The 19,603-nt window shown below is 37.3% G+C and overlaps 1 protein-coding gene across 2 annotated transcripts in view; it reads left to right on the top strand.

The window, feature by feature from the left end:
• The first annotated feature begins 281 nt into the window (after positions 1-281).
• COL4A5 (collagen type IV alpha 5 chain) overlaps positions 282-19,603 on the top strand; it is a 370,566-nt gene continuing 351,244 nt past the window's right edge. For both annotated transcript variants that reach the window (XM_033112912.1, XM_033112902.1), the window contains exon 1: positions 282-736. In XM_033112912.1, the coding sequence (XP_032968803.1) occupies positions 659-736 (78 nt within the window). In that variant the 5' untranslated portion in view covers positions 282-658. The remainder of the gene's footprint in view (positions 737-19,603) is intronic.

The following is a 19,603-nucleotide window of genomic DNA, read 5'->3' as shown; positions in this document are numbered from 1 at the left end:
AGGAGCAGCGACCAGAATTTGTTCCTAATCTTTGACAATGAAAAAGCCCGATACCCTGAGATCCATCCGCTAAAAAATAGTCCCAGCTCAGGTCTATTTGTAATTGGCTTTGGTGCTTACACCAATAAGAGTGAGAACTGGGCTGGGAAGAGTAGTATCAACGGGAAGTGCAAGTGAACGAATAGAAAAGCTTCCAGGTTGGAAGCTCAGTCAACTGGTCTGGAAGTTTCCCTCCCCCAAATAACTGAGCGTCACTCCCTCGCAGGTTGCTTGTGCAGTCTAAAGCTGTGGCGGAGTGATCCTCAAATTCCTCGGTGCTATTAGACTGGAGGCGGTGCGGGGGAAGAGAGGGAAGAAAGTAAATCTGAGGGACTTACGTGAAGAAAAAGTTTGCAAGTCTGGACAGAAGGGAAAAGTGCTCCTGAGAGACTGGCTTTGGGGTAGGAAGGGGGGAGGGAGGAATACCTGCTTCTCCCCCACCCCCACTCTGGAAACGCTTCTTTCTCCTCACCGCAGCTGACCGGCACAATTGGGACACCCTCGCTGTCTCTCTCTGGCTCTAGCTCTCGCCCAATAAACCCTCAAGATTATGTCAATTGGTCAGAGCCAGCCAGGGATTTCGTGTGGGTGCTGAAGGAGCTGCGGGAGCCGTAGAAGAATGAAACTGCGTGGAGTCAGCCTGGCCGCCGGCTTCTTACTGGCCCTGAGTCTTTGGGGGCAGCCTGCGGAGGCTGCGGTAAGTCCTTCTTTCTAACCCCCACCCCACCCCCACCCCATCTCCTCACTCTCCCTCTGAAATCACTTTTTGTCCCTTTCCCTTCCTTTCTCCTTGGCCTTGGCTCGGGAATTCAAATTTGCCTTCACTTGTTTAGGAAGAAACATGTACAACCCTCGCTCCTAACTCAAGCCTTCTGAAGTCCAAAGGAGCGGTTTAAGTGTTCAATAAGGCTACTTGCTTTCCTGCAGCTAGCTGCTCTGGGGGCAAGAGCAGAGCCTGGGGTGGAGGATGCAGGCTAATAGATCACTAGGATCTGGTGGGAATTTAAAACTTTTTCTCCCCACCCTCCGCCTTTGGGTGTTTCCCTGCCTGCCGGCTAACCTTTTCTATAGTTGTATTCAACCCACGCACTCTTTCAACGTTGTCTGTAGTTTAAGATTTTGTCTTTTCTAAAATCGAGCTTTCATCAGTGTTAAGGGCGCCCATGAAGTTCTTCGCTTTTGCCCTTTCCTGAAAACTTGAACCTACCCTCACCGATGGTCAGTAAAACCTCTGTTCCCCTTTTGCCATCCTTGTTGCAAATGTTCAGGTAACCTACCAAGAAGAATGAGGTAAAGACGAATAGCCTCAGGCTTCGAGTTTTCTGCGTCTTTTTTAAGTTCTGGGTTTTTTTGTTTGTTTGTTTTTTTGTTTTTTTTTTAACCTGAACGAATTGAGAAATTGCCCATCACCTATTTAAAGGAAAAGACTTCTCGTTTTTCAATGGAGAATAAGTATGCTGGCTTAAAGCAGAGTGGAGAAGGATGCATATGTGAAATGACAGGCAAAAAGTTCCACTCAGTTTTAGGAATGTAGAATTAAAACCCCAATATATCTCCCAGAAGGGTATCTGGGTAGTCCCACCCACTGTCCTTCTGGGGATGAGAGGCAGATGTAAAGGAATGAATGGCTTTGTCAGAAAAAATGTTCTCCAGCCTAAAGCCCATCATCCTTAATTTCACTTAACCTCTAAAGAATTAAGTATGTGACATTATTTAAAAGTTATATTTGAATGATTGTAATGGATAGTTTTAAAAGCACTTCAATATGAGATCATGGCTTAGGCCTTCACATGGTTGAATGACTATCAATTCTTTGTATGCAGCTGTCAATTCTTTGTATGCAGCATTTATATTATGGCTTATCTGGGTCCACTTTTAAGTTAGTTGTCTAGCTTCTCTATACACTCAGCATGCCACAGATTACATTGCCCTCCTTGTATCGTCCAGAAAGTGTGTACTCATGGTATGAAAACTAACTTTCATATTACTCTAAGCACAACATAATTATGATACCAAATCTGCTGAAAAGCCATGCATATCACATTTTTAATTACACTTGCCATAATTCTTCCTCCACCTAAGTAGATAGATGACTAAAAATTGCATTTTTGATTTAGAGAATCTTAGTGTGGTAAGGTTTAGTCACTCAATAGTGCTACAGAACCTTGGATAAAACTACAGTCGTGTTGTTGAAAATAGTTACTTTTAAAAACATCTTCTAGGTGCTTACTTCTTATGGCATTTGGCCCAGGGGCAAAGATGTTGTGGATATTTGATTAAATATTTCTACTTTTTCTTTTCGCATTGCTATTAGTAAATGTGCACCAGCTATCATACGGGTATGTAAAGCAATACTTTATATCAATTTATAGTAAATCAATTTATAGTAAAAATGTAGTTTCTTTTTATGATTGACAAAACTTGGAAGCAAGCTTATTTTCTTGGAAACTTTAAAAATAAAGTGTTCATGAAGAAATTACAGAAGATACCATGAAGTATTTTTCCCATTTAATTTTTAAAGGACATTTTATAACCCATTTCTCTCTCATTAGGATATTGTGCCTTTAATAAAACCAAGGGTTTGTTTATTCCACTTCACACATCAATATCCTAGTTAGATGAATGTTTTTAACGATCTCAAAGATATGAATGGTATCCGTTCTCCATACTAGTGCTGGGGATATTGGTAACCTTCTCCAGAGTAAACTGGATGGTAGTGGGGCTGGTTGTTGGTTGAAGTAGTCTAGTATTCGGACCTTTATATCAGGAAGAGCATGGCTACTTAAATTGTTTTAGTTTTTCATAGTTAAGTGATTTCTTTATCTATGAAGTCATGCCAAATTGGGATGTCATAAACGTGGAAAATTTTTTTTAGGGAGAGTATTAGGTGAACTAAACTCATGCCGAAAGGTTAGCAGTAAGAGAAGAAGGCAGCTTTAAGTTGGAAAAGTCATTTCTAGTAATGGAAATAATGTATTTTTATGTAAAGGTAATTATACCTGTAGTGACTCACTGTCAGTAGAATATGCAATCCTACTTTATGGATATGGTGTGTAAAATTATGCTACTCCTACTGTACAAATCTTAGCAAGTGTTTTGTGTATGTGTGTGTGCAGGAAAGTAGATAGGTCTCTCTAATTTAAATATACTATCTCCCTTGTGACCATAGGCAGCAACTCATACAGGGTAGTAGTGTGGTTCGTAGTCACGGAACAGTTTTTCTTCGTCTATGAAGTGTACTATTCCATAGGAAGATTTTGTCAGTACTGTTACCATAACTTACATTTTGAGTATTTACTATGTGCCAGGCACTGTGCTAATATGATGATATACATGACCATATTTAATTTTCACAACAGACCTATGAGGAATATACCATTCTTATCCCCACTTTACAGATCAAGAAGCTATAGATTATGGAGGTTAAGTAACTTGCAGAAAATCACAAAGTTTGTAGTTGTGAAGCTGGCAATTTGAATCCAGGCAGTTTCACTCCAATTTCTTTACCCTTGTTGATTGTTCTATACTGCCTTCTTTGTATGTGCTCTAGAGATTTATTTGCTGTTCAGAGTATTTGGATCTCTGCTACTTTTTTTGGTGGGGGGAGAGGGAGACAGAGGAGGTTAAATGGAAATGATAAGATGGGGATTACAGCTTTTCCTGCTGATGTTAGGAGAAGCAGCATGGTATAGTGGAAACAGCTTTGGGCTTAGAATAGAAAGATCAGAGTTTGATCTCTATATGTACATGTATGTATAGAGAGATAATTTAAAAGCAATCTAGAAGCAGTTGCTTGTTGTAGGTTGAATGATTCTATACAATCACATATATAAAATGTTAGATTTATAAAACAACTATAATTTGTGGTAGATGATTATTTTGAAGAAAGATTTGCCTTATTATTCTTTTAGTCAGTTTCTCTAATAATTTTAAATATACTGAACTTTTCAGGCATATGTCTATTGTGATAAAACAGGGTATGTGTATATGGTGGCACACTTTGTTTAAGATGCCCAATTCATTTTTGTTGTTTCTACTAATTTACCTACCCAACATATTCAATTCTATTTATTCACTCAAATATCTATGTATATAATCTTGTGCAAATACATCTATATCTATCTATCTATCTATCTATCTATCTATCTATCTATCTATCTATCATCTATCTATCATCTATCCATCCGCCAACTGTGTAAAAGTGTGTACATTTTTCTCTTGTGTTTTTATTTGGCTTTTGATGTCTGTATACGAGTATACAACACATGAGTATACAAGTGTTCATGAAGAAATTACAGAAGATACCATGAAGTATTTTTCCCATTTAATTTTTAAAGGACATTTTATAACCCATTTCTCTCTCATTAGGATATTGACCTTGAGTTAAGCATAACTTGGTTAAGGTTGTGTCTGCCAGGCTTATACACTATCAAGTCACTATTTTTTCCCTTAGTAATTATAAAGTAAGAAGATCTTATGAGACTTTGTGGGGTGACATTGTAAGACATGTAAATAATCTGTCTCATCATACTTTTACCCACTAATTTTAACATCCATTGAGGATTCTGGCCTAAATTATTACTGTGACATTTGCCAAATGGTGATTATCAGTTTTCAACATATTCTGCATTTTAATAGAAATGTTAATATAACAAAGAACTTTACCTTCTCTGCTATTTATTTGTTTAAGTATTTATTTAGTTAGTTGTTTATAGTAGTACGGATTTATGGATGTTTGTTTTATTCTATGAGTTATAATGAATTATGCTAATTTTATTTTATTTTTTTCCTGAAATTAACCCAAATTTGGCCGTAGGAGCCCCTAGCAGCAGGCTCCTGTGTTCTTTCAATGTGTCTCCATCATTGTTTGAGTATTCCCTTAAGTTCCAGGCTCATTCTCTACTTTCCATGCCCCAATCCTGGTATTAGCCATTTCTTCAAGTTCTGATGCTTTTTATTGGATAACAGTATTTAGAGATCAAGATCTGCCTGCTTGTTTTATATTTTATATTTCATATTTTATATATATATTTATATGTTTATATATTATATTATATATATTATATATAGTATTTAAAAATATATAATATTAATATGTAGGTATATAGTTAATATTATATATTACGTCTTTAATATTATATTTAATATATTAATATTATATTAAATATTATATAAATAAATAATATTATATTTAATATATAATGTTATATATTAAATATATATATATATATTAAAAAACATGAATTTGTACTGATACCTCTGATTCCAGTCCAAGACCACAGAATAAACATACATCATTGACATTGTGCGATCTCACTGCTTTCTGCTATCTCTCCTCACACATGTGGGCTTTGTAGGGGTCTCATACAGAGTTTTTAAGAATCTGGCCTCTGGAGTTGGACCTGCAGTCTGGCTGTTGGATGTGTGACCTTCAGACAAGTAGTAACCGCTGAGCCTTAATTTCCTCATTGGCAAAACGGGCCCAGTGGTATATATGTCACACATTGTTTTGAGGATAAAATGAGAGAACTTATGTAAAGCATTTATAATAGTACTTGGCACATAGTAAATGTTCAGTAAATTTTAGATTTTATTATTTCCATTACAAACTATATATTGACTCGCCATTTGTGATTGCTCTAACTCTCACATTTTTTGCCTGATTTTCAAGGCCTATCATTATATTTCCCTTCATCTAACTGTATTTTTCATTAAATTTCACAATATACTCCCTCCATTCTACCCTAGGTGAGCTTTCCTATAATCCCTTGAGCACTGCGTACAGATTTTGGGTCTCCATCTTGATTAGAATCCCGTGGATCCAAATCTTTGCTAAATTTCAGCATAATGTTTACATTCATTCAGCAGATACTTATTCAGCAATTCATAAGTACTTAATAATTGTATTTATGTTGTTCTGTTTCCACCTTTGTGGATATGTACTGTCCACAAAATCATTCTGGATAAAACTGAATAAGATAGACAGGGTCTTTGCCTTCATAGAGTTTATATGCTAGTGAAAACAGATAAATATTCCCATGAAAGTTTTTTTACTGTTATGTCATTGCTGATTTCACCCATCTTTGAACATTTGTAATATTTAGCCTCTCCCAATTAGTCTAGTATCTAATTGCATTTGGTCTTATAAGCATTTTGTTTCATGGGATTTTTATCTGTTCTCCCTATTAATTACAGACTCTTTGAAGATGAAGGCTGTATGTTTATTTTTTCATTTAACCAAGTTACATGTTGATTTTGATAACAAAAGTAATACATGCTCAGTGTTGGAAACTTGAAAAACATAGAAAATTACAAAGAAGAAAATAAAAATCTGTGCACAATTCTGTCAACAGCACAAAAATAACCTCTACTACTGTTTTGATAATTTTCCTTTTTATGTATCTAATCTTTTCTTTAAAAAGTAAATAGGTTAAAAAAAAAGTTGGGCTCATTCTATATACAGCTTTATATCTTAATGTTTTTTCACTTATGAATCGTTTTCCCATGTTATTAAAATGATCAGTTTTAAAATATTTTTATGATTGAATATAATTTATATTTATACACAGCACAATTAATTTACCTGTTCACTTTTGTAGAATAATATATTTTTAAATTTCAAAGTTTTTAAGCTATTGTAAGAAATATTGCCATGAGCAATTTTTATTCCATATTTTGTGTTATTTTATCAGTACTGCCTCTTTCATGGGGAATTAGTATTTTTTTACTGATTAGGACATCAGTAGTTTTAAAGTGTTTGGTATGTGCAATAGACCCTAAGATTTAGAAAGGCTATATCTGTAGATAAATTATGATAGCTAACTTTTCTAGTGGTTGCTATGTTATATCCTGTTAGGTAGATAATGCTATTCCCATTTTTATGTACAAGGAATTTGAGGCCCAGAGGTTAGTTAAATAATTTGCCCGAGGTTAATAAATGATTGCTCTAGAACATGCTCAAGCGATTTTCTTCACTCTCTATTTCATACATGACAGATAATACAGAAAAATAAAGTCATGTTGAAAAGTTGAATAATTCCCACTGCCCTTTCCATTATCCCTGCCTATGACTGGTCATTTCTAAAGTTAGGCTCACAACCAGACCAGCCTTTAATAACTGTATTATAATTGCCCAGGCCATTCATCCTCAGGGGCCTACATTTTAATTTTGTGAACCATGTCTCCTCCTGTATTTCTCCCCTGGACAGAAGACGGAGCCTGCCCTCCATTAATAACTCCCCCACTTGCCTCTTCCTAATTATAGCAAGGATATAGCATACTCCAAACCCATAGACGTTCCCCCTCCCCTAGGCGAGTTTTAGAATGCATCTGAAATGGGATCCCCTTCTGCCCTCCCTCCCCAATCCCTTCCCCAGCTCCTGTGTGTGTTTGCCTAGTGCTGTCCCTTGCTTTCATCTGTATCTCCCTTAGTGAAACTCCAGACCCTTCTACCCATCAATTGCCAATCTATTTTCCCCACTTTGGGGGTGGGGGAAATAGCTCACATCTCCTTTTTTAAGAAACAAACTTTAAGTACATATGGAATGAGGGTTTTTCATTCATTGTATAACATGCCCGCTTTACCTTCTCCTCCTGTTTCCTCACTAGCTAAGTGACTTTATTGCCTTTATGCCAGTCTTGTAGCTTGTGCAATTCAAATGTATTCCTCTGCAAAATCACAAATTGTTATGCATTACAGCTTTTCCAGGTGGCATTTGAATAGCTGAACTTTAAGCTTCTGAATTATCTGTTCTTGCCAAATTACTTTCCAGAATGGGCTTACCAATTACACTCCTATCCGTAGTGTGTAAAAGTACCTATGAGACAGTCTTAATAATTTTTTCTGTCTAGTGCAGTGACTATGGAATTGATGCTCAATTGATTGCCAGTTGGTTGTTGGCTGATTTGGTCCTATCCTCTAATGATTTTCTTTTTTAAAATGTAATCATTCCATCATCTCATTCCCTTCTGACAATAGCAACCATGGGACAGAAGTAATTTTTGAAAATATATTCTCTCTAATTAACATTATAAATGAGCCACCCAGCCACTTAACTAAATCTTCATTACAAAGATTTGTTTTTAATAGCAATAATTCTTGAGGTTTTTTGGAGAGGCATCTTTAGTGTGATCTCTGATACATAAGCTCCTTTCATTTTAAGAAACCAGACTCTCATTTTATGCCTCAGTGCTTGAGTTTATTTCTTCATAATCTGTGCAGGTCCAACTGCCCTTTGTTTGTTTAGCAGCTTCTGCGGGCCATTAACCAAAAGTAGTACAGTCTGTGATGGTACCTGCTACCCTATTGAAATGGAAACCTCAAACCCCTGGCTTTTTGCTAAACAAAGACAACCCAAGGCACATGTTATAAAAGAAACAGGCTTTTCCTAAATTCAATTTTTAACTTATTTTTTTTTATTTTATTGAGTCTGATAGAAACATTAGATTTACTTATTAACTTGTAGAGAGACTTAAGCAACATTTATGAGCAAGTGCTAGTCAGGTTAATGGAATTGGTTTTATGACAGTGAATAGTAAAATAGGACTCTAAGAAATGTTGTTGACATTTGTTTCATCTTATAATTAAGTCAAATAACACTCTGCATGATACGAGAACTGGATGATTTGCTTCCAAAATTTCTGTAGTACTAATGGAATACTGGAGGAAATGGAACTTTGGGAGGAGGGAATTGTGTTAAGAGAGGTACACTAGTGAAAAATCATTTAGTGTGTTCTGTATTTTGAGCTCTATAGGACTTTGCTCAAGGAGGTGAGGTCTTTCTCTTTCCATAATCTTATAATGTAATTGATGTAGTAAAACATTTTGGTATGTGGAAGATAGGCGTACTAGTGCATGTGTATATCAGATAAGTTGTTTTCTGTTGCAAGCAGTAGAAAAAACTAATTCAACTGTCTTAACAATAAAGAAAAATTTTAGCTCACATACTAAGAAGTTTGGAGGTAGAGTAGTATCTCGGAGGCTGATTAATTCAGCCAGATAATGACTCCGGTTCTTTCCATTCTCTGCTCTGTTGTACTCTGCCTGTTACCTTACTTTCTCAGACCCACACCTCCACCCTGAAAACACCCCTTATATCTCATTGGTTAGAATTGTGTTTTATATGTGTGTGTGTGTGTGTGTGTGTGTGTGTGTGTGTGTGTTTACACCGGTACATTGGCAAGTGGAATTGAACCACAAAGGTAGAATTAGACCAGTGACTTACCCCACCCCCCCACCCCGCCAACAAAGCACATTGCTGCTTGGAAAAGTTAGAGGGTGGGGAAATCTAAATAAAATCAAGATTCTTTTAGGCATGAAGAAATAGTTCCAGCTTCGTGACCTCATGAATTTGTCCTCAGAATCAGTTGAATAAAAGATGTGTAAGACATTAAAGAATTTCTTAAATGTAAGCTGTATTACTTAATAGGGAAAGGTATGTTTTATCTAGTTGTACAAATGAAAGATGTTGACAATTTACATAATTATAGACATTTTAGAGCTGGAGGGACATTAGGGATCCTTTAGGAGAGTGGCTCTTCTAGTATAGTTTAGTGTGTGGACCCCTGGGATTCCTGTGGTCCTGTCAGGAGGAACACGAAGACTATTTTAACAATAATATGAAGACTGTTTTGCCATTTTCGCTAGGAAAAGCACTTGTGCAGTTGTTTGAGTTGTGGGCTGAACTAGTTGACTTTTGCATGGAGCACATTCTTACTTGAAAGAACAATTGAAATGAACTATAATTATTCAAACTTGGGTACGTGGCAGGCATTATTTTGAAAAAGAACAAAGCGAGTCTATCACTTAAAGGAAAACTACTGGCATTGAAAAAATTTGCCAGTGAAAACCTTTGAGCTTTTCAAGTAAGAATTAGAAGTTTGGAAAACTTGAATTAGAAGTTTGGAAAACTTGAATTAAAAGTTTGGAATACTTGAATCTGCCACTGTGAGCTTGATAGCTTCCCAAATCTTAGCCTTTTCTAATGAGATTGGTGGTTATATTAATGTGTATGATTTTTTATATTGTACAATAAAATGTGTTAACATTTGAAAGTTCTGCAAATCTCAGTGAACTAGTATTTTCCAAATGACTAATGCAAGACATTACAAAAACATGCATAGGTAAAGAGATCTATTCAAAGGCAAGATAGACCAATGAGTTTTAATGTAATCAGGTACAAAAAGTTAATTGATAAGGTTTCAGATTCTCTGTTGCAACTAACCTTAAAGAGTCTACCACTTGTAGAACATTGGTATTGTATCAAAGAATAGCCATGATTAGCTTGAAAGGCTATCAACATAATCAGTTTTCCAAATGCATAACTGCATGAAGCCGGATTTTCTTCATATATTTCAACCAAAAGAATATATTGTAACAGAGTGAATGCAGAAGGAGATATGAAGATCTATCTAGCTGTGTTATTAATATTTCAAGATAGACATTACAAAGATTTAGCAAAAAATGTAAAACAATCCCTCTTCTCACTATTTTTGTTTGTTTTGGGAACTATAATTAGTTTTCATAAGAACATATGATATATGTTAACATGTAATGAGTTCATTATTGTCACTTTTAAATGAGTAAGTATTTTAAATATTACTCAGTTTTATTTTAGATGGTACATACTGATAGATATAATCCACATAAACAAAAGTTCTTGGTGTCCTCAATGACTTTTAAGAGAGTGAAAAGGCTCTGAGACTAAAAAGTTTGAAAACCGCTATTTAAGACACTAACTCCATCATTTTCCAGGACATTGACGTAATTGATGATAGATGCAATTATTTAGTTGCAGAGGCAGAGATGGAATTTTATTCCAGTCCTCTCGCCAGAGTACCACATGAGTTTAGGTATTGGTGAGCTGGTAATATGATTTTGTAATTTTATTCATCTGGGTAGATGATATGACGTTATGAACATACTCAGTAGAAAATGGAGATACTAGATTGTACTCATGTCTTTCTTACCATCTTTAGTCCACTTGCCAAGTCAGAAACATTCACGCTATACAAGCCACAGCAGAGGAGATACTGATGAAGAAAGACAGTGAGCTAAAATTATAGTTATTTTTAGATACTAAATTGGAAAATCCACGAAATCACAGTCCTTGTTTTACATATCTTTGTATTCACCACAGTGTATAATCTGGTTCCTTGAATACGAGGTCAGACAATTAAGTTCATGAACTTGTTGCAACAATGCTGGTAACTTTTTTTTTATATATATCAGGGGGATTATTCATTATGAATTTGTACCAACTGGACAAACAGTTAACCAAGTTTACTATTTGGAAGTGCTGAAAGGCTACATGAAAAAGTTAGACGAAAATGACCTGAACTTTTCCCCAACAATTCATGGCTCTTTTTTTTTTTCTTTTAATTTTATTGGGGCATATTGGGGAACAGTGTGTTTCTCCAGGGCCCATCAGCTCCAAGTCGTTGTCCTTCAGTCTAGCTGTGGAGGGCGCAGCTCAGCTCCAAGTCCAGTCGCTGTTCTCAATTTTGAATTGCAGGGGGCACAGCCCACCATCCCATGGGGGAATTGAACCAGCAACCTTGTTATTGAGAGCTCTCGCTCTGACCAACTGAGCCGTTCGGCCACCCTTCTGGAAGCTCATTGTCTTCAATCTAGTTGTGGAGGGCGCAACTCACTGGCCCATGTGGGAATTGAACCGGGAACCCTGTTGTTCAGAGCTCACGCTCTAACCAGCTGAGCCATCCGGCCGCCCCCAATTCACGGCTCTTGCATCATGACAATGCACCAGCTCACACGGCACGTCTGTGAGGGCGTTTTTAGCCAGTAAACAAATAACTATATTGGAACATCCTCCCTACTCACCCGATCTGGCCCCCAATGACTTCTTTCTTTATTTGAAGATAAAGGAAATATTGAAAGGAAGACACGTTGATGACATTCAAAACATCAAGGGTAATATGACGACAGCTCTGATGGCCACTCCAGAAAAAGAGTTCCAAAATTGCTTTAAGGGTGGACTAGGCCCTGGTGTCAGTGCATAGCTTCCAAAAGGGGAGAACTTCTAAGGTGACCATAGTGATATTCAGCAGTGAGGTGTGTAGCACTTTTTCTAGGATGAGTTCGTGAACTTATTTGTCAGACCTCGTATAGTTGGTTCTTAGTAGCCAGGTGTTGAATAAATTTTGAATTTACAGGAAGGGTAGATTTATTTGAATAGTACCAAGAGGCAAGACCTAGAATCAATAAGTTACAGGAACTCTCAATGTCAGTAATTTTCTATTAAGTAATTTAGGAATGGGAATGCCCCAATACTAAACGCACTGAAATAGAGGATGGATGCTACTTTAGTAGCAATACCCATGAAGTCCCTTTCGACTCTAAAATTCTATTACTCTGGTTGTTAGAAGGAAGGTTTTTTTTTTTTTTTTTCTTACTAAGCTGAAATCTTCCTCTCTATAATTTTAAGTAACTTTGAGGTATAATTGACATAAAATAAAATGCACATATTTAAGTGTACAATTTGAGGAGTTGTAGCTTATGTATATGCCTGTGAAACCATCAGTACATTAAAAATAATGAACATATAAATCATCCCAAAAGATTTTCATGCCTCTTTGTACTACCTACCACCCTTCCTACTCCCATCTCTCATCCCCAAGTAACCACCGATCTGCTTTCTGTACATTAGTTTCATTTTCTAGAGTTTGAAATGGAGTCATATGGTATGTATACTTCCTTTGCTCTGGCATCTTTCTCTCAGCTTTTGAGATTCATCCACATTTTGGTGTGTATCCACAGTTTATTATCTTCTTGCTGAGTAGCATTCCATTGTATAGGTATAACACACTTCGTTTTTCTGTGCACCTGTTGATAGATATTTGGGTTGTTTGCAGTTTGTGGCCATTACAGGTAAAGCTACTATGAACATTTTATTTTTGCATTTTAACAGTTATTTTATTGAAGTGTGATTTACATAAAGTGATGCACTTATCTTAGGTGAACAGCTCAGTTATATTTTTAACATTTGTGTACACTTTGGTAACTAACCACCAAACCAGGTCAAGATATAAAACATTTCCATACCCCAAGCTCCGTCATAACCCTTCCCTTTCAGTGTCATTTGTGTCTTCTCTAAGAAATCTTACACTCCAAGATTGCAAAGATACTGTCATGTGTTTTCTTCTAGAATCTTTATAGTTTCAGATTTTATCTTTAGGCCCATTTTTTTTCTATGTAGATAAATAGTTGTTCCCCATATTACAAAGCCCCCCTTTTTGTTGATTTGCTTTGATGGCTTTATTGAAAATCAATTGAATGTATAGGTATAGGTCGGAACTCACTAGTGTATTCTGTTGACATGTTTGTCTACCTTATGACAGTGTCACACTGTCTAAATTATTTGTGTCATTATAATAACCTTGTAGTGTAAGTTCTTTAAATTTGTTCTTCAAGATTGTCTTGGCTATTTATTCCATATAAATTTTAGATACATTTTGTCAATTTCTACTAAAAAATTTTTTTGAGAGTTTGATAGGCATGGCAACAATTGTATGGAACAATTGTAATCTTAAAGTTATTGATTTCTCCAATACATGAACACAGGACATCTCTCCATTAATTTGGATGTTCTTTAATTACCTTCATCATAGGGGTCACACATAACATTTGTTCAATTTCTTCCTATGCAGATGCTTGTTTCTATGGTAAATAGACTCATTTTAAAATTTTTATTTTCAGTTTCTTGTTGCTAAGATATAGACATATAATTCATTTTTATATTGATATTTTTATCCTGATATTATTTTCTTTTTTAAGATATGGTGTATATATTGTAAAAATCACCGATTTTATGCACAGTTCTGTGAGTTTGAGAGCTGCATACAATAGTATCATTTTTATATTGATATTTTTATCCTGATATTATTTTCTTTTTTAAGATATCGTGTATATATTGTAAAAATCACCGATTTTATGCACGGTTCTGTGAATTTGAGAGCTGCATACAATAGTATAGTTCATCATCAAAATATAGGACAGCATTGTTGAATTTATTCATTAGCTTTAGTAGTTACTTTGTATTTTCCATGTACATAATCATATCATCTGTAAATAAAGAGTCATACTTCTTATAATTCTTCCTTTCCAATCTGTATGCCTTATTGCACTGGCTAGGACCTCCAGTACAAGTTTTATAGAAGTGGTAAGAGAAGACATCCATTTAGTGCACTGTCTTTTAGGGGAAATATTCAATATTTCGCTCCTGTGTTAGCTTTGAGTTTTCCATCCTTACAGATTCAAGAGGTCCTTTTCCATTCCTGTTTGCTGAGATTTTAAAAAAAGTTAAAATTTTATCAAGAAATAATTTGCACCTATTTAAACAATCATTATCAGGAGCTCAACTGAGCTGCTAGGTGTCTGAGCTGCCAATTAAAACAAGTCAAAATGAAAGTAAGAGTCAAGTCTTTATTTGCTTACTACTGTGATTGTATAAGCAAGAGGCTAAATCAGGGTAAAAGCCAGTTCCCCCTCCCTCCCATTTACATTTTTCTCCATGCAGTGGCTCCAGATCCCTGGATTAGTACAGACTTGGTGGTCGGGTTGTCTCACTGAAGGTGCCTCAAAAAAAAACCACTCCTCCAGTTTTAAGGACCTAGAGAAGGAAGGGGAAAAGGCTAGAAGTGGAAAAATACTGAGTACTGAGTCAGAGTGGAGAAAAGTGTCTTCAGATTTTTTTCCCTACTTCCTTTGTTATGAACTTTGTGAACAAGTCTTTGTGTGGACATGTGCTTTCATTTGTCTTGGGTAGATATCAAAAAATGGAATTGCTGGTTTGTATCAAAGTCTATTTTTAACTTTATAACATGCTGCTAAATTGTTGTCCACAGTGTTTGTACCACTGTACATTCCACCAATCTATATGAGTTCTAGTTGTTCCTCATCCTTACCTGCATTTGCAATAGTTACTCTTATTAATTTTAACCATTTTGCTGTGAAAACATTGCTATCTTCTTATAGTTTTCTTTTTTTCTTATAGTTTTCTTATAGTTATCTCATAATTATATCCAGAAATTTACTATCTTTGGTGGACTGCTCTGTGAGTTTTGATAAAAGCATACAACCTTGTGACCACAGCCACAATCAAGATTCAGAACAGTCCCATCACCTCAAAATATTTCCTCATGCTGCCCTTTGTAATTAGCTCCTCCACCTACCCACCGTTCCTGACAATCATTCATCTATTTTTTATTCCTATAATTTTACTCTTTTCATAATGTCATATAGATCAAATCATCCATGTACCATTTTGAATTTAGCTTTTTTTCTCTTAATGTAATACATTTGAGATTCATCCATGTTGTGTGCATCAATAGGCCATTTCTTTTTTTTAAATTAAAGTTTATTGGGGTGACAATTGTTAGCAAAGTTACATAGATTTAAGGTGTACAATTCTGTAATACATCATCTATATATCACATTGTGTGTTCATCACCCAGAGTCAGTTCTTTTTCCATCACCATATATTTGACCCCCTTTACCCTCTTCTACCACCCCCCCCTTACCCTCTGGTAACCACTGAACTATTGTCTGTGTCTATGAGTTTTTTTTTTTTTATTTTTTTATTTTTTATTTTTTATTTTTTATTTTTTAATTTATTGGGGTGACAATTGTTAGTAGAATTACATAGATTTCAGTTGTGCAATTCTGAATCACATCATCCATAAATCACACTGTGTGTTCACCACCCAGAGTCAGCTCCCCTTCCATCACCGTACATTTGATCCCCCTATGAGTTTTTGTTTGTTTGTTTTGTCTTGTCCTTTTGTTGCTTTCAGTTTTATATTCCACTTATCAGTGTGTCGCGTCCTGTGTGACGAGTGTTATGGGGAGCGAGGAGTGCAGCGCAGGGTTAAGAAAAGATAGTAGTCATGAATAGAGATTAAGCAGACCAAGGGACCCCCAATCTCAAGGACTGGGAGCCCCAAATCGGGCCTCACATCAGCTGTTATTAGTTAGTTGGGGAATTAAAGGAGATAAAGCTTGTCAATGTCAAGATCTGTGAATTCCAATACATCATAATAGGAAACCGATTTAAGTCAATCACCCTTGCCTGCAGGCAGCTGGACCCTAAGTCTCAACTTCCCCAAGGGACAAAACCTATATGCATATGAATAGATGAAGAGCACATCTCTGAATCACTTCTCTTGCAGGTTTTGGGAAGGAATGCAGCCACAGAGGCTGAGGCTTTCCTTAGCCTGAGGAAGGTGGGGGGCTGTGCCCACCTCTGTGAACCCCGTGGGTTCTCCTATTGCTCCCCACCGCGACTGCGTCTGGCTTGAGTTGTTCTTTCCGTGAGGAATCTTACTCGTCATTGACTGTCCAGTCATCTTTCTGGGACCAAACAAGGAGGCATAAGGTGCAAACACAAAGGTTTAGCAAAGTCCCTGAAAGGATCCGACTTACAGACTCTTCTTTCTTTGGGGGCAGGTACAAGGAAACAAACGGTTAAGCTGCTGCGTGGCAACCTCAGTGAAATCATGTGGTTCTCGACTTTTTCTGTCTGACTTATTTCGCTCAGCATGATAATCTCAAGATCCATCCATGTTGTCTAAAGTGGCAGTATCGCATCTTTTCTTATGGCAGAATAGTATTCCATTATGTATATATACCAAATCTTCTTTATCCAATCATCTATCAAAGGACACTTTTGTTGTTTCCATGTCTTGGCCACCATAAATAAAGCTGCAGTGAACATCGGAGCACATATATATTTACAGATATAAATGTTTTCAGATTATTTGGTATATACCCAGGAGAGGGATTGCTGGGTCACACGGTACTTCTATTCTTAACTAAAAAGCTTCTGCACAGCAAAAGAAACCATTGACAAAATAAAGAAGCACCGAACCGAATGGGAGGAGATATTTGCAAACAACGCCTCCAATAAGGGGCTAATAACCAAAATATATAAGGGACTCATACAACTCAACAACAACAACAAAATCTAATTAAAAATGGGTGGAGGACCTGAATAGACATTTCTCCAAAGAGGCCATACAGATGGCCAATAGACATATGAAAAGATGCTCAACATCACTGATCATCAGAGAAATGCAAATAAAAACCACAATGAGATATCACCTCCCTCCAGTTAGAATGGCTATCATCAACAAGACAAATAGTAACAAGTGTTGGAGAGGCTGTGGAGAAAAAGGAACCCTCAGACACTGTTGGTGGGAATGCAGACTGGTGCAGCAGCTAAAGAAGGCAGTGTGGAGGTTCCTCAAAAAATTACGAACAGAATTACCATACGACCCAGCAATCCCTCTCCTGGGTATCTACCCAAAAAATCTGAAAACATCTACACATAAAGACAAGTATGCTCCAATGTTTATTGCAGCTTTATTTACTGTGGCCAAGACATGGAAACAACCAAAATGTCCTTCAGTAGATGAATGGATAAAGAAGTTGTGGTATATACACACAATTGAATACTATTCAGCGGTAAGAAAAGATGAAAGAGGACCATTTGTGACAGCATGGATGGATCTGTAGGTTATAATGCTAAGTGAAATAAGTCAGACAGAAAAAGCAGAGAACCATATGATTTCACTGATATGTGGTATATAAACCAAAAACAACAAAAGAACAATACAAAGAAATGAGAAACAAGAACTCATAGACACAGACAATAGTTTAGTGGTTACCAGAGGGTAAGGGGGGTGGGGGGTGGGAGATGAGGGTAAGGGGGATCAAATATATGGTGATGGAAGGAGAACTGACTCTGGGTGGTGAACACACAATATGATTTATAGAAGATGTAATACAGAATTGTACACCTGAAATCTATGTAATTTCAGTGACAATTGTCACCCCAATAAATTAAAAAAAAAAGAATTATAAAAACAAATAGTGTTTCACTTCCTTGCTCTCTCTCTTCTTCTGGTACTCCTATGATGAGAATGTTGGTATGCTTAATGTTGTCCCAGAGGCCCCTTATACTATTGTCATTTAATTTTGGATTTTTTTTTTTTCTTTTTGCTGTTCTGCTTGGGTGTTTTCTGATACTTTATCTTCCAAATCACAGATTCAGTGTTCTGCTTCATCTACTGTTGATTCCTTCTAATGTATTCTTCATTTTGGTTATTCTTTATTTCTGATTGGTTCTTTTTTATGTTTTCTATGCTAATTTTTATGTTTCTACCTCTTTCTTAAAGTTCTCACTGAGTTCGTCTCCTCTTCCCCTAAGTTCATTGAGTATTCCAACCAATGTGTGGAACTTTGCAGCTGGTAGATTGGCTGTCTCCATTTTGTTTAGTTCTTTTACTGGAACTTTTTTCTGTTCTTTTATTTGGGACATATTTCTTTATCGCTTCGTTTTGACTATCTCCATGTGTTTGTTTCTATGTAGGGCTGTTATGTCACCTCCCCTTAGTAGAGTGACCTTATGTAGCAGATATCCTGTGGAGCCCAGTGATGCAATCTTCCTGGTCACAAGAGCCAGGTGCTTCAGGGGTGTCCCTTGTGTGGGTTGTGTGTGTCCTCCTGTTGTAGTTGACCCTTGGTTGCTGTTTGCACATCAATTAGAGGGTTTCACCCTCAGGCTGATTGGTAAGGATTGCCCATGACTACAGGAACTGTTAGTCATGGAACTGTTTTGGAGGGGCTAACCTTACAGAGCAGGATTAGCTTTAGCAGGGCTCTGGTGCCTGCCCAGTCTGCCCTTTGGGTTTGTCATCCTTGGAGGTGGCTGAATGATGTCCTGGATCCGTCCTAATTGGCCACCAGGTGTGCCAGCCCGGGGGCCTCCTGGGAGGGATCAATTAGCAGGCCAGTTTCAGCCACATCCTGTGCCCTGACTGGGGCCATCTGGCATGAGCCACAAAGCAATCCACAGATGGCTGCCACCCACACTGGGCTTGGAGGTGTTGCAAGAGGCCAAGCTGCAAACTGAGGCTGGCTGCTGCTAGTGCCAGGCTTGGGGCAGTTCAGTAAGAGGGAGAGGACACTCTCAATGCAATGCTGTGTGTTTGATTTTGTGAATCTTTGAGAGAGCTTAGGAAAGTCCATAGCCTGAGCTAAGAGGTCATTTGTATGAAAAAGCCACTGAGAGTGGCTTGGTTGAGCCCACAAGTTCGGTGGGGTGGGTGTGTCGGAATCACCTGGGTGGGGCAGATAAACAGTGTTAGCCAGATCGATGGAGACTTAGATATGGTGGCCACCTGTGTCTGCAGGAAGGTAGATCGGGCTCAACAAAGAAACAATGGATTCTGCCAGCAGTTCTTTCGGGGAGAAAGTTGTCCGTACAGCCCTTGTTCTGAAGCCAGACACCTCAGTTCTTCCCTGTATGTCATTAGTGCCTTTCGAGCTGCTGCAGCACTGGAGCTCACAGTGAGTCAGTCCATCAGGAAGGAAGTCCATGTGCGGGCCCTTTAAAAGGAACCCCCGGAACTCCAGCAGCCCTCAGTCTTACTGAGTCACAATCTGTGCTTGGTTTTCACAGCCAGTAGTTATGGGGACTTCTCTCCCTGGACTTGGAACACTGGGGCTGGAACCCCGCACACCTCTGGGGGTAGCTCTACAGTCTGT

The sequence above is a fragment of the Rhinolophus ferrumequinum genome, chromosome X, assembly GCF_004115265.2.
Source record: "Rhinolophus ferrumequinum isolate MPI-CBG mRhiFer1 chromosome X, mRhiFer1_v1.p, whole genome shotgun sequence".
Lineage (NCBI taxonomy): Eukaryota > Metazoa > Chordata > Mammalia > Chiroptera > Rhinolophidae > Rhinolophus > Rhinolophus ferrumequinum.
This window is presented reverse-complemented; position numbering and strand designations above follow the sequence as displayed.